Below are 16,683 nucleotides of genomic sequence, written 5' to 3'. Positions count from 1 at the left end.
TACGAACATGTTTACAATATTAAACCTCTGTTTGTAGTAATTTATTTAGTTTTTCTACAGACAAAAATTCACACTGTTTTGATTCAAAAAGAAATAAGGAGTCTTTTCAGTCATAATTTTTCAGTCATTCAAATTTTGTTCAAAGTATTGGATTGGATTGAATCGAACTGTGTTATTCAGTGTTATAATAATAAATAAATAAATAAATAATGGCTGCAGAGGTCTTTATAATTCACAGTGTGTGTTGAAAATTTGTAATATGTACATGCATATGTTACTTTTAAATATTGGTTGGTTTGTGATCTGAAAGGTCACATGACCAGATACACACACTGTCTCACTGATGCTTAGTGTGTGCACTAGTAACACTTTGTAAGTCAATACGAGGTCAAATGTCACATTGCTAACAAATGGAATTGCCGTAATGTCCAAAAAAACATCAACTTCCTGTACTAGCTGTAGCCTTTACCAAGTCACCAATGATTATAACAACATATATAATTCCAGATTAGCGCTAAAACACTAAAAGCTAACAATAATTCTATGTATTACCTTCTCTTGTGACAATATTTTTCTACTCTGGGCTATTTTTTACTTTAGCACCAAACATACACTGAGCCTCGCTGGCATGTTGGTGAATGTGTGTGTGTGTGTGTGTTATGTGTCATCTTCCATTGCACACATGATGCTGATTACTGCTGACGTGATGAGCGCGACCCTTCATTTGAAGCACAGTATGATACGGAGAGATTAAATAAAATCAAGCGCTCTTCTAGAAAACTTTATTGCTTCCAGATGGGTGCGAGCTTCCCTGCAGCATCGCTCCTTCCCGAGGAAGTCGGTGAGGAAGGGGGGGAGGTGTCAGGACGCTGTCATATCATTGGCCGATTAACGTATGGACAGAAGGGACTGACTCCACATGCTGAGTAAAACAGGAGTGTGAGCTGATAATCGCTTCCACACTCTCACAATCACAATCGGAACCGTTAAAATGAGCATAGTTTTATATATGTATATATAAAATGAAGAATATATAAACAGGTCTAATATGTGTAATAACATTGTAGAATGCTGTACAGATCAAAAAAGCATTCATGAGCAAATATGATCAGTGCTCCAATCTCTCACACTACTGGATCATCACTCAATCCCATCTGACCTGGAGAGTCACTTCCGATTCGGAAAATTTCCTGGAAAGGACAAATTTGAGCTACGAATCTTGTATTAAACACCTAAAAGATATCAAACACATTCAAAATTTGCATGAATTATAATGAGAGAGCACTGATATGTATTGCACTTAAATAAAATTGGTATCATTTACAATTTCTATGCCACTTTGCTCGTGAAAATTCTCGTTCGCATGAAGAAAAATAAATAAATGTGCAATCCCGAGACCATGTCTGGAGTACAGGACCGTTCCTCAAACGTTAGCTGCAGGAATGTACCAGTATTCACACATGACCTACATTTATAGAAACCGCTAAACATTTAATCAATTCTACAAACTAGAGGCTGGTCAGATGGTGATATTATACAAAGATACTTTGTTAATGAAGATATATATTAAAATCCGTATTGCATCAAAAGATAAACATTTAGGTTTGATGATAAAGTGCCATAAAATCTAAAATTAAAAGATGAAAAAGTTCAGTAGTGGAGTCTGAATTTAAAGTGATTATTTTCATTTTAAGATCATTATTAGGTGGGAAGAAAATGGGGAGATATAACCAGTTTTTATTTAAAGAAAAGGAGTGGGGGAAAAAACACTGGAAATAAAAATATGTTAGCAGCCAATCAGTTATGTGTTACTGTAAAAAAAATATATATATTATTTTAAAAAGTGTTGTTCAGTGTTATAAAAATCACATTTCCCATATTTCCAAAATGCCCATGATTCAGCGTGTGATGTGATGAGATTCGCTGTAGCTCAGAGAAGACAGCTAGCAAGGCCTTCTGTCTGAAATAAAGCCGAAGTGCTCTTTTGTTTCATCCCCTTCCCTGCTGGCTACTGTAGATGCCCACTGCGCCCTTCGCTCAGCAAACTAATACGGCCGTTTGAAACGTGTCCAAGCAGGCGCGAAGGCCGTGCCAGGCCGGAGAGCCCCCTCGTCGCCCACACGTGGAGCGAGGCCATGTGGTTCCCGCTATGCAGTCAAGGGCCTTATTTTCCACCTGTGCCTGCGGAGGCCAACGGAACCGACACACACTCACACACTCATTCACACACACTCACACTCTTACACACACACACACACACACACACACTCTCTCTCTCTCCCTCACACACACACACAGGCCAAAACCCAATATTTACATTTTTATATTGCCGTATTTTCAAGCCCCCGGGATGCAAACAGAGGAGACGACACCGTCTGTTTGTTCCCTGTGTCCGATTAGAGCGTGACGCTGTCTGCTGCTTTGCGCGATGCTGAAGGGTCACAGTGTTTTGAACCCTCACCACGACTGTGTTCAGTGCAAACACAAAAACAGCTGATCGGCTTACGCTGACGGACGCTGCCAGGCAGTGTTTACTTAGCGCAAGCGTTGGGGATTCTAACATGAGCTTGTCTGGCGTTTTCTTAAAATCAGTGTGATTTTAACCGTATTTCTATAGCACTTTTAACAAAAGCTATCACAAAGATGCCCTAAATAACAGACCCCTAATGAGTGACCACAAGCTGAAAGACTTCCTTGGGAGGAAACCTTAGGAGATGGAAGCCATTCTCATCTGCTGGACCCTGGATAGAGAGATTACAGGAGAATGAATACACGTGAGATTAACAAAGAGATTAAAGATCCCTTACAGAAGGGGACATTTTCTAAGCCAGCAAACTTCTAAAACACTAGATTTCAAATTACAGCACAGCTTTTCACACATTACAGAGTTAACTTTAAAGGGAATTAATCAAACCTGATGCATCTCAGAATGCACCGTGTGTGTGTAATAGATGCATGGGACTACCGCTTAAAAAAAAAAAAAAAAAAAAAAAGTACAAAAACAACAGAGCTGATACAATGCCGAATACTGATATTGTGATACATGTCGTCATAATATGCTTTTCTGAGTCATCCTTGATATCCTTGATTTTTTTCTGTAATATTTTTTTCAATAAAATTAATTATAAACTGATTGGAAGGAGCTGATGTGGTGGTTTTGTACTTAATCTTTAAAATTAAAATGATCAGTGTTTTACAGATTTTTTTTACAAATACATTTTTTCTCCTGCTTTTCAGTGTTATAAATAAAATTGATATTTATTTTTTAAATATAAACATTAAAAATAACTACATTTTTGAAGACATGACATCAAACAAGATTTTTTTAAAATGCAATTACATATCAATTATCATACAAACATCTTTGAGTATCGTGATATGACATTTTCATCATATCGCCCACCCCATCCAAAAAAAACTACAGAAATCAGGCAACAGGATCAGCTCGCTCGTATTCAGAAAAAAATCGGAGAAAACTGAAAATAGAGACAAATTTTACAAAAATGGGGTTAAATAGATTTCATAGGATCCTAAATATGCTAAATCTCTTTATCACTCACTCAGTCTATTTCCCTCTCTCTCCATCCTTCCTCTTTATTTATTCCCTTTTGCCCCCCCACCACTTCTCTCTCTCTCTCTCTCTCTCATCCTCGATGAAATGGGATCATATAACCTCAGTAGTGCAATTAGCCTCAGAAATCTGTGGCCCATCCCATCAGTGCCTTTGTGGAAAGCCTGACCGCTGTGGTCAACCAGAGTCCTCAGAGCTGGGAGGGATAAAAACGGGTCACTTTTGGAGATCAAAAATGATCCCAGAGCGCCTACAGTGCGGCTGGACGTAAATGGAGCAACGCTCCCGGTGCTGCTGTGGTCAGTGAAGGCTTGAGGAGTGAGGAAATATACCCAGTAAAACTGAAAACCTGCTCTGGAACAAGTGCAAAGAGAAAATATATTAATTTTTTTTTTTTTTTTTTAAATCTGAAAAAAAAAAAAAGGAATCAAATTAGAATAGGACCAATCACCCAAGTATCACCAAACTATCAACTAGCACGTATAAATGAAGGGAAACAAATGAAGTGATACAAATAAAGTATAGTGTTTTTCAATTTCACGTTAATGAGTCAGTCCAGTCCAGTCCACAACGGATATACAGGATAAAGGAATTAGAAAAGCAGGACATGGAAAATCCCTACAATGCTAATATCTAAAGATTAGCATGGCCTTAAAATAGCAGCCTAATCTACTGTGAGTCCTTTTTTTCCTTTTCGCTTCTGCACAGAGATAATCATTTGTTCCTGGAAGCAGTTTTATGGCGCTAATATCCTATATAAAATAATCACGTGAATGCAGTGCTAAAATTGTAACTATATAAACTGCAAGTCAATTTGGCACATCTGTTAAAGGGGTGGGTGAGGTTCAATTGTGAATGATTACAGTGTCTCTACGATCTGTTTCTACAGAAAGACCACGTGTATCGTGACACTAAACGCATGTTGTCAGGTTGTGCTGAAAACGCTCAGGCCTGGCATCGTAAGTTGTTTAATGAACCGGACTTTGCTCTGTATGCGAGTCCAGCTCACGGTCTCCCTGACGGACACAAGAACAAACCAATAATAACCAAGAGTAGACAGTTCCTTAGCTCACGTTTCCTAATCGTTTTGTTTGTTTAAATACCAAGAAAGCACCCCAAAGAGTTTAAAAATAAAATACCAGAAGCTGTTTATAACTCGGCTGTCACTGCTAGTCACTAGCTTTAGCATTTAATCAATTTTTTATGATTAATTATGCATTAACAAAGTCAGGATGCTTGCAAAACTGAATTCGGGACTAGCTAATAACCTAGCTAGCTAATAAATAAGAGTTATTCGCTTTAACTAATGATAAAATTGGCATAAAATTATATAAACTTTGTGTGCATGTGCTCTGTAGTGAACAACAGCAAAGATACTTACGAATTCATTTATAGCGAAGACGCCCTGGTTTCATTTTCTTAATTAATTAAAGCCCCTGTTCATGTTTTGCGATCTCTGTTTGGCAGCATGAACAAGGGAAGCTAAGATGCATCAGAGAAAGACGGTGTGTTGCTCTGCTCCGAAGTCAGACAGCAGGGTATTAAGGTTCATATAGGATACAAAATAGGCATATAATATATATATATATATATATATATATATATATATAAGAAACACATATTATGAGATACAACATGATTTATTTTTGTCCATCTTAAAGCTCTTAAAGCTGCAGACATCACGTTTTCTGACAGACAGCTTAATTGTCCAACTCGGTAGCCATCACGATAGATCCCATTAACGTCAAATTACAGCTGGTAGGTTTATAGAAGAATAATTTTTAACTAATAGCAGCTAGTTTTAGTGGGCTTATAATGTAGGACATACATTATGATTTTGATGGTGATGACAATTATGATTATTATTAGTAGTAGTAGTCAACAATTGCATGTCAACAATTTCTCAGAAAAAAAAAATTCTAGCAAAAGTAGTACTTTGGGGTTTTTTGTTTTGTTTTGTTTTTATACATAAGCGAAGTCTAGCCTCCTAATTTTTGAAATGTACCACTATAAAACAAACAAAAAAAAAAGACTTAAGGGTCTTAATGTATACCATCTGTTTTAGCTGTAGCATGTAACGATCATAAAAAAAATCAATGTGGAATAATATTTCACATTCAAAGAAAATAACAAGCATATGTTACTTTGTACAACAGTTAGTTCAGGTCCATTAATCTGATTGGCTGAGCAGCGTTCCAAGAGTGCCTATATTTCGTATAACCGCACTGGGATGTTTCACCGAGCATATCACTCTGCTCGTCTGTGTTCGCTACGTAAATCTCCACTTCCTAGTTCAAAATGGTTACTACAGTAGTGTTAGCAGCATCATCAGAAGACATGGCAAACTGTAGTTTTCATGAATATAACTTTCAGACGAAGATGAAAAGGAAGAAGGGACGCCAGTTTCACCGGAAGCACCTTTAACGGGAATGTACAAATCAATATGAGCTAGCTAGTGAGCTAGCCAAAGTGCTATAAAGTCAGTGTGGCTTCTTTGGGATCTATTTCCGCTAGTGGAGCAAACCCAAAGCCGAACCCAAAGCCGTGCTGATCTTCAGTATAACCGCACTCTTGCTCGTGCGATGTGCTTAATTATAAATAGACTATAATGTCTGTCATTCTCAAAGCTGTTCTATATTTATGATCATATATGCACTATGCACAATATATGAGACCACTGTAGAACTTTGGCGATCTAATTTGTTGGGGAACTTCATATTTTTAATACTTTTATGGTACTGCTTTTAAATATTACAATACATTTTGTGATGATAGTCATGATGTTCATTAAACAAACAGTGCATAGGGTGAAAAAAAGGAGTTTGATATTGGTATTTCTGTGGCTGGTTTTACTGACCACAATCATGCACTGAAATAAAAACACATTTAAAACAACTGAACATGCTTGCTATGGTTTATTCTGGCTGTTCATATGGCTTTCAACAAAACAGAAATGTTTTAGTTCACTGGCTTAACAGGAACATGCTCGGAGATACAGCTACGAACATCACAGTCATATTAAGTGTTGAAGTTTTTCTTATCTGAATTTAAATATTTTAGATGTCATAAATTACTATGCTAAACTAATTATTTCTATGCATTTATCACACATGCATTAGTCATCAGGGTTTTTTTTTCTGCTCTCTAAATCACAAGGGCAGCTTGAAGAAATAAAAAAAAAAAAAAAAAACACTCCACTGTGTTGAGTGTAGCCCCCAAAGCCTTGTGGATATCAGTCTGTGGAGACTGCAGTCAGAGTCAGAGCAACACACACACACACACACACACACAGACAGAGACACAGACACACACACAGAGGGGCCACAGAGAGCACGAACCCACTATGATCAGTGTGAACTGTGTATTCCGGAGGCGTGAGCTACTAGAGCAGATCAGAGCTCTCGGTCATCCTGTGGTGGAGTGAAAACGCGCCAAGGCCAAAGCTAAACAAATTCAGGGTTCAAAAAGTCAAACCCAAAGCTCCCTCTACCAGCACATTCCCTCCCTCCAGTGCACTCCTCTCTGCTGGGATTGAGCTCAGCCTCAGTGCTCGATCTCTCGATTCGGACCATCTCACCACAGCCTCTGTTCCGAGCTGCCAACAAGCACCAAACATGCTTGGCTGCTTGCTTAACACCCTAAAGGATGCAGAGTTTAAATAAGCCCTACGGTTCACACGAAAAAATCCCTCCAAACTCGGCTACTTCTTCACCACACCGTCTCTTGGGATGACAGTGAGACAATGCTGCATTCTGCGCTCCCTTCGTTGGGAGATTAGCTGAAGCCTGGCAGTGAATTATATGGCAAATTAGCTATAACAATGCACGACAGGATGCCATATATTATCACAGACGATCCTTTAAATAGCGATCAGCTACATCTGAGCAACAGAGAGAAAAGCCTTCTAAATATTTGCACATGAAAATATAGGGGGTATAGTTTGGTAAATAATAATAATAATAATAATAATAATAATAATAATAATAAATATAAATTCCCTATCTCAAAAGTAGTCACTCATTCAAGACATACACTATATGGCCAAAAGTTTGTGGACACCTCGCCATCACACTCATATGTGCTTGTTGAACATCCCATTCCAGATTTAGTCCCCCATTACTGTTATAATAAGCTCCACTCTTCTGGGAAGGCTTTCCACTAGATTTTGGAGCGTGGCTGTAGGGATTTGTGATCATTCAGCCACAAGAGCATTAGTGAGGTCAGGCACTGATGTTGGTGAGGAGGTCTGGGGTTCAGTCGGTGTTCCAGTTCATCCCAAAGGTGTTCAGTGGGGTTGAGGTCAGGGCTCTGTGCAGGACACTCGAGTTCTTCCACTCCAACCTTAACACACCATGTCTTCATGGAGTTCGCTTTGTGCACAGGGGCACTGTCATGCTGGAACAGGTTTCAGCCTCTTGGTTCCAGTGAAGGGGAATTGTGAAACTATAGCATACAAAGACATTTTATACAATTGTGTGCTTTCAACTTTGGGGCAACAGTTTGAGGAAGAATCACATATGAGTGTGACGGTCAGGTGTCCACATACTTTTGGCCCTATAGTGTTTGGTGTGTAATGTTTTCTTGTTTAGCTTTGTGGCTAATGTAGCTAACAAGTAATAAAATGTCTGCTACAGGACACAGCTTAATCAATAAATCTGACCAAAGCTTTCACGGTGTAGTAGGGTTGGTACAATGTCACGGTTTGTCACAGTGTCTGATTGGACAGTTACCTCACCATTGAATTTTTACTACTTAAAATACCACTTAAAATGCATGTCAATTACAGTCTATCCGTTTAATTTTCTATGTTTCTTACTCTAGTGGTTTTCATCCAGTTTTGTGTCCAGCTGTGATTTCCCAAAAACATGGAGACTCCCTCCCTCTGGACACACCCTAAATCACACTCCAGCAACCTCCGTTTTTCAGCACAGTGGACGCAGACTACACTGAAAACCCTTCGGCTGTGTAATCCATTACTGTTATATACGTTACATTGCTATCTCTGCTTCCAGTCCTAGCATGTTCCTAACTTCATCATACACAGCTATCAAATGCACAGAAAAACATGGTATTGCTGACAGAACTAAACCAAACAACTATATTTTCTGGCTAAGGTGTGCTGTACACTGAAACACTAGCTAGATTTTCTCTTTCAGCTTATAACAACAATGTGATAAATACTGACAGTGATACACTATGGAATATCTTTCTCAGGAAAAAATCTTTTTAAGAAAGACAAACAATTAGGTGATTTGATCTTTTTGTTTCCTTTTGGTTTTTTGTTATACAGGGTGTCCTAAGAAAATCAGGAACCAATGAGAGTAAAACTACATATACGTAATTTTGTAGTTATTAATTGTATTACAGCATATGCTTTACATATTCACCCTCACGCTGTGAGCATTTTGCGTGGATTTTGCTCAACATATTAGGATCGACATATTACCCATTGGTTATTGAGTTTTCAGACACCCTGTATATTACAAGCATGGGCAAAGATCTTGTAATAAAATTGTATGTTTTTTAAATGGACAATTAAAACCATGAAACTATAATATATTTAGACAAAGTTATCATACAGTGAAAATTTCAAACTGTAACACTCTTAGCTTTTAGCTGAACACTGTAAAAGCAGCCATCTTGGTCAAGCAGACTGACTTTTTTCTAGAGATGGCATCGATCTGATACCCAAGCTCAGGATCGTGAAAAAATAGTGAATCAGATAAAACGAATGAATTTGATCCAATCCTGTAACAAATGGAAAAGATTTTTGGAACTGGAAATGTTTACATATAAAGAGATATGACTGTATTTTTTTTTTTTGGCTGAGATTAATTTTATTATATTTATACCTTATAGTTTATTATATTTTTTATATTTGCAATACAATGTAAAGTGATTTTTGTGTGAAAGCTGCGGTTTTGTGCAAGTCATCTTTTTAGCTATGTATGTATGTTAAGTGCTTTAGTTAAAAACTACTTTTAAAGCTTCGGATGAGTATGGATATTGGCTGATACTCATCAGTATCGGTATCGGAAAAGAAATCATACCATCTTGACTTATTTCCTCACTAAAGTTTCTTATAATTCCACAGTTCAGATCCAACCTATACCAAAAGTTTAAAAGAGGAGCTGTAAAAGAAGGCGGCCCTATGTCAACGTTAATAAAGTATGCACATACTGTATATCTTAACAATATTGTTTGAAGCAAGTAAGCATCATAGAAAGATTTGGGGTGTGTATTTATGCAAACAATTTTGGGAGAAATACACTCACTACATTAGTCTCATAGCTGTAGTGTCAAAGTCAGATACTTAACACATCTTGACTACTTGACTACGTCTTTTGCCACAGGATTTCTTCAAAAAGTTCCAGCCATTTTAGAAATAAAATGATATTCCTGCTACATTTGTGTAAAGTACTTGACATTCAAAAAATGACATGAGAGGCCTATTTGAAACACATCCATTGCCTTTTTTTTTTTTTTTTTTTTTTTAATACAGACACTGGAGAACGACTCACGACATCGCAATCATCTAATGTGATGCGGCATTTACATGACATTTGATGTATATAATAAAATAAAAGCACTCTTCAGACTGTTCAGAGATCAAGGATGTGGCTTAAATCTTCCGTCCCCCAGGCAAGAAAACAATCGCACGAGTGTCAAATAGAGAAGCGCAGCATCTCGGCATCGTGCTGCCATTTTCTGGCAGTTTCATGAGAGCATTTGGTAAAGGCCATAGGGGGTTATTAGATGGATGCTTTCTGTGTAATGAGAGTGCTGGCTTAATAACATTAGCTTGGATCACTGATTAAGAAAGTACTGGCTGCCGAGCTTAAGTGGGCCAAACCGCTTTTCTATTTCTCTTTCATTCCCTTCTTCCATGAGCAGACTTTGATGTGTCTACACAAAAACTGCAACCAAAGTATAACATCATGGCTGATCGTGATATGAAGGGGTTTGTCAATGGCTCATTAGCCGTGATGTGCGTGTTATATTTCCTCTCTGAGCTCTGAAATCGAAATGGGAAGTGGTTTCTCTGGATGTCCAATCACACAGGTCCAAATCATCGAAACAAGCACAGATACTACTGCGAGTTCAAATGGAACTAAAACATGAATATTGTCCCTATAAACGACAGCTACAGGCTAGCTGCCATGTTTGTAAATATTGATGATTTCTGTTCAGGTTAGGTCACTGGTCTTTTATACATGAATTTTGTTAGTTTCACCTGTTTCAGACTTTATTTTCCAGTTTAATTTAGGAACAAAGCTCACCGATATCATCTTTATTAATTATTAGTATTAAAGCCACATTTCCTGTTGAAAAAAAATCTAATTTTAATTTTTATATGAGACAGTTGGCATCCCAAATACTACAGGACACTGAGTCAGAAATATTCGACATGTTTAATATTTATAATTCTCCTGGACTATGAAAAGAGCATCCGAGTAAGTGGATCAGATTGGACTGGATTTAAGACCGGCCAGAAGTCCTGACACTTTTTCTAATTACTGAGAGGGACAAATCCAAATGAAAAATTATATTTGATACATGACAGAAATCTAATCCCATACACTAACAGCTGCTAAGAAAACACTTATCTGAACTGCATTACTCCAGGTGGCTGACTGAAAATATTCTACTGCAAAAATATAACACTTGTGGTGACACTTTATCTGGCTGATATACTGTTGCACAACAAGAATTCAGAAATTATTGTATGTGCTTGGGATTATAAGAGATCCAATGAATTTAAATTCCCTGCTATACATATTTTTCATGACAAAAATTGTCAAAAACAAAACCATGAGTAGCTCTGGATGCTAAAATTAACTCAAATATCTTACTTTGTTGATGAGTGACTCCCACATACTCTTCCATGTACAGTTTTTTTTTAAAAATAGATAGGCTAATTACAAAACTATTCTGAGCCAAATATGTCAAATCAGTCCAGAAATATAAGACTGGTCCAAAACACGAGTGAACCCCATTGCGAATGACACTAATCTGAGCCCTGCGAAAAGAGTCATATGTTTGTGTGCTCAGTGCAGTCATGCAGATGGTCGCTTTGAGTATCATTTACTTGGACATTTGCTAAATGTCCACAAGACTGACAGATGCTCTACTTTAGGTGGCCACAACAATCGGCCGGAATCTATTACCAGCACATCTGTCACACATGACTTCTTGGCAGCACTGACTTCCCGCTTTTTTTTCCCCCCAGCCAGCCTGTTTCATCAATCCTGTATCTCCAATCACCATATGCACTATCATATTGAATGTTACATAATATAACTTAAGCAACCAAAACTGTGCTAATGTGCACTTCCTGAGTTATAGATATGATATTAAAACACATATTGACTTGGAAAGCACATCACTGTATGCACACGTTTTTCAAGTCAATGTTTATCACCTGGTCTTTTACCAATCTTCAGCTGTCCAGTTTCTGTGTTCCTCTTCCCACTGTAGCCTCAGATTCCTGTTCTTGGCTGACAGGAGCGCAACCTGATGTGATCATCTGCTGCTGTAGCTCATCCACCTCAAGGTTCAGCGCATTCTACATTCCGAGATGCTTTTCTGCTCACCACGGTTGTAAAGTGTTGTTATTCGAGTTACCGTAAACTTCATGTTAGTGCAAACCGGTCTGTCCATTCTCCTCTGACGTCTCTCATCAACAAGGCGTTTCAAGCCACAGAACTGCTTCTCACACTTTGTCACTTTGTTTTTCACACCATTATGGTATATAAACCCTAGAGACACGCCACCATCTCTGAGTTCACATTTTTTCCCCATTCTAATGTGAACGTTAACTGAAGCTCTTGACCCGTATCTGCATGATTTCATCCACTGCATTGCTGGAAAATTACATGAATGAACAGGTGTACAGGTGTTCCTAATAAAGTGGCTGATGAGTGTATATATTTATATAAAGCGCCTGCATTTACTTATTTCTTTGAGTATTTATTAGATGATGCAAGCAAACCCCAGATTTACAGTTGAGCACAGGTATTCAAAATAATGCATGCTAGGCTCTTGTAGACATCAGCTGCAGTGTAACCTGAACCTCGCTGTTCAAAATCTTTGTACTCGTTTTCTTCTAGCCAAACAGCTTAGCGAGTACGTTCTAAACCGATAATACACTGGTAATGATTAGCACAGTGCACGATGCATGTATAAATCATCACCTACTTACCCTGAAAGAAGAAGATGATGAAAAAGATAGCCTTTATAGTACAATACAGTGAAAATTCTGTCTTCATATCATACCAACTAGTTAGAAAGCTGGGGTCAGAGTGCAGGGTTAGTCATGACTCAGTGCCCCTAGAGAAGATGCGGGTCAAGGGCCTGCTGTGGCTTGAACTCACAACCTTCTGATTAGTAGCCTTGAGCCTTAAGGACATTGTTTGGCTCAGTATCACCACTTGAACATACACAGTTTCACAAAATAGCAGATTAAGATAAAAAGTTAATTTACAAAACAAATTTGAAACTATATTATCTTCTCGCATTCAATTTCACCTTCATCCTTTAGACCACGCCTTCTACCTGAGTCTCAATCCGTAATGAGGAACAAGGTGACTGCGGTTTAAAAAGTACACAGTTATAGAAGGGATTTATTTATAATTGTGCTATCCGTTAACACCCAGATGAGGATGGGTTCCCTTTTGAGTCTGGTTCCTCTCAAGGTTTCTTCCTCATGTCGTCTCAGGGAGTTTTTCCTCACCACTGTCGCCTCTGGCTTGTTCATTAGGGATAAATTCACCTATTTACAATTTATTTTGATTTAATTTAATTTGCATTTATTTCTGAAAACTGCTTTGTGACAATGTCCATTGTTAAAAGTGCTATACAAATAAAATTCAATTGAATTGGACTACTTTATTTATCTCTCTAACTTCCTTTAGTTCATTTTTAAAAATAATAAAGTGTCATATGGTGTCAGACATTACATGAGCATTTCCGTTTTAACTTACTAAACTGCTCAACACAACTTTGAGGCAAGCGTGTCATGATTTAGCATGCGGTTTGTAAAGTGCTAAACTGCTAGCTATAAGTTTCCCTTATTTTTAGCTACATTACCTCACAACACTAGTGCAAAACCACAAAGCAAGCTTCGAACACCAAAACTCCTGGTTCATTACACTGTGCAGGTGAGAAACCCAAGTTACAAACAGAACAAAACACTAGAAAAATACACTAGTTCTAGTGAGGCTAACAATTTAGCTAGCTAGTACATGATGAGGAAATGGAGATGAGTGATAAAAGGAACTAACTTTTTTCATGGATATTCCACAACATTGAACATAACTATAAATGAATAAGAAATATGACATATCATTATTTAATAAATAAAAAAATTAGTTAGCATTGGCAAATTCCTGTAGTATAAGAGGAGTGAAACACTTGGGGGTGTGCTTTTATAGGAAAATAATCAATCAATGACTGAGTGTTATGATGCAGCCTAATGACAAGTGGTGTTACTGTTATCACCCCGATGTTGATTATTTTCCTATAACAGCATGTCATGTCCTGAAGTGTTTTATTCCTCTGTTACCACAGCTATTTGTCAATGCTAATACTTTTTCTCTGTTGAGGAATGATTCAAGCAAAGAAAGAAAATAAATCATGTTATATCTGTTTTCCTCTGTCCTGAAGACTTTTTTGTGTCTGAAACCATAAACTAGACGCTATCACTGGAGAAAACCCTTCCCAAAATGCTAAACAAACATCTCCTCACATAAAACTTCACCATATCGATGATTACACGCATTTTTTTAATCTGCTGATGTGGAGTATCCGTGATATAAGTGCCTGTGAACGTTGACACTATAGATAACATATTATTATAGATTCACATATTTGAAACACTGCAATCGGAACTATTGTCAGAGCTGCTGTTATAGAAAATCAATCAACATTTTCTGACCAATCAGAATCGAGCACTGTGGTATAAGGTATAAAAACAGTGGGAACAGTCAGAACCGATGGGAAACCATGTTGATGGTGTTGATGTTTCTTAACACATTGGAACCCATGGTGGTGTTTTGGTGGAACCTAAAATACTTCAAGAAATATTGGTATTTCTTGATGATGTTTTTGTCACGTTTCACGTTTCTGAATTTACATAAGCTGCGTCTCAATTCGCCTACTCGTACTATGCATCGAAAGTATGTACTCGAAAAGTACATACTTTTAAGTGTGCAGCAAAAGAGTATGTAAGTACTGGGACATACTAACTAACACGTCATATGACGGAAGAGAACGTTGTTGCCTAGTTACGCACACCGTCACCGTAAACAAACTCCTCATTGCATTTCTGCTTTTCTTCATTCATTATTCCTTATAATTTATACTATATCATTTACCATCAGTTTACCATTCCCTTGATTTATTTTTCCACATTTCTTTTACTCCTCTCTGAAATGCGTCCTCGAACTCAATGAAGCAAACCGTCGCAAAACTCCTCCCTCGCGCAAGGAGTTGTGGGTAATATTAGCTGAAAAAGTGTCCAAGGATCCACACTTCAAAACTCTACCAGAGATGCTAGATCATCCGGGTACCTCCGAGATCCTCATTTCAATATTACTACGATTTGGGACGCACTAATTCTAATCTCGGGTACTATTTAGGACGCAGAATATGAGATTTGAGACGCAGAAATAGTTTGCTTTAAAGATTTACAGCTAGCTAAATGGTTAACCTTATGTTTCCCAGTTGCCTAGCAACAGTGTTTTTACGACTTTAAAGGTACATTAGGTAAGGTTTATGGGGGGAAAAGTTCTCTAAATGGGTGTTAAATGGGTGGAGTTGAGAAGATAAGCTTTGAATTTATTATTTTATTTTATTTTTTCTCATTGAGCTCCGCCCCCAAAACTTAACAGTGGTTCCAAAAGAGTTAGCATGCTAACTAGAGTTACAGTTAGCAAAGACTGTCATGATACCAGTTTCAATCGCAATCAGACATTCAGCTGCTGGAAACCCGAGTTACAACTCTATAAACACACAACTTCTCCTCATAATGTTTATGAGGATGTAAAGGGGCGCTGGGGGCGTGTCTACAAAATGACTGACAAGCAGCCAATCCAAATACAAACAAAATTCCGGACCGGAAGCCAGGTTTCCAAACTGTTTTTCCTTTTTCTTTTTTTTTTTTACAGCTTCGTAATACACTTGTTCTGAGACATGACATTTCTATATAATTTTCCACATTATTTGTACTAGTAAGAAATGGAAAATATTGACTATTGCACCTTTAACCAGTCAAGTGTATTTGTGTTTGCCTTTCAGTGACCAAACTTTAAGTGGACCGGAAATGGAACCAGGTCCGCCATATTGAGAAACGTCAATAATTGCGTCACGATTAGTTAACTTGTTCAGTGTCAATAATAAAGAAAAGAAAAAAATACTTCCGAGCACCCTGTGCACTGAGTACAATGATCTTACAAACACAGTGGGGGAAAAAAAACACACCCCTGTTTAAATGCAAGAAGTTCCACACCGTAGCCATGGTAACCACAGAACAACACGCCGTGTGCTGCTTACCTGTAGGGCTCTCGGGCTGGATGCGCGTCCACGTGACCCGCGTGGCCGTGAGAATCACGTCGTGGCTCTTCTTACCGATCTGAAAGATTCCTCTTACAATCGGTTCGCTCCCGTTACCGGGCTTTTCGTTTCTTCCGTGAACTGAAAGTGCTTGCTCGGGGCAGAGGAGCTGAGACGCTGAGACGGAGCGTTTCTCACTTTCTTGCTCTTCCTGCTGTTTCCTCCTTTTCTTCTTCGCCTTGACGCGGTTTCCTGGAACCGGAGGAGACTCGGACACCGGTTGCTTCTTCTCCTCTAACTCCTCTCGGCTCTCCGACCACGCGTGCAGGGCATTTATCGAGTTCCCCGGGGATTCAAACATGTTTCAAATGTAACATCCAGCAGCACTAGTTGGCTTTTCGCGCCGCAGTTTGCCCCGGTGTTGTGCTGTGCTGTTAATCAGCGGGGCGTGCGCGCTCCCGCCATGGCCGGAGCCCTCCGGTGGCGCGCGTACCCGCTAAGTAGTCCTGGCTACGGACGCGGGCACGCGCTTCAATAAATCACTTAACTTTATTAAATTT

The 16,683-nt window shown here is 38.4% G+C and overlaps 1 protein-coding gene across 3 annotated transcripts in view; it reads right to left on the bottom strand.

The window, feature by feature from the left end:
* cerkl (ceramide kinase-like) overlaps positions 1-16,683 on the bottom strand; it is an 88,785-nt gene extending 72,102 nt beyond the window's left edge. Inside the window, exon 1 of one of the 3 annotated variants that reach the window (XM_053234022.1) lies at positions 16,124-16,683. In XM_053234022.1, coding sequence (XP_053089997.1) covers positions 16,124-16,484 — 361 coding nt within the window. In that variant the 5' untranslated portion in view covers positions 16,485-16,683. The remainder of the gene's footprint in view (positions 1-16,123) is intronic. The other 2 variants (XM_026947258.3, XM_026947248.3) reach the window with 2 other exon arrangements.

Source organism: Pangasianodon hypophthalmus, chromosome 5 (genome assembly GCF_027358585.1).
Source record: "Pangasianodon hypophthalmus isolate fPanHyp1 chromosome 5, fPanHyp1.pri, whole genome shotgun sequence".
NCBI classification, from domain to species: domain Eukaryota; kingdom Metazoa; phylum Chordata; class Actinopteri; order Siluriformes; family Pangasiidae; genus Pangasianodon; species Pangasianodon hypophthalmus.
This window is presented reverse-complemented; position numbering and strand designations above follow the sequence as displayed.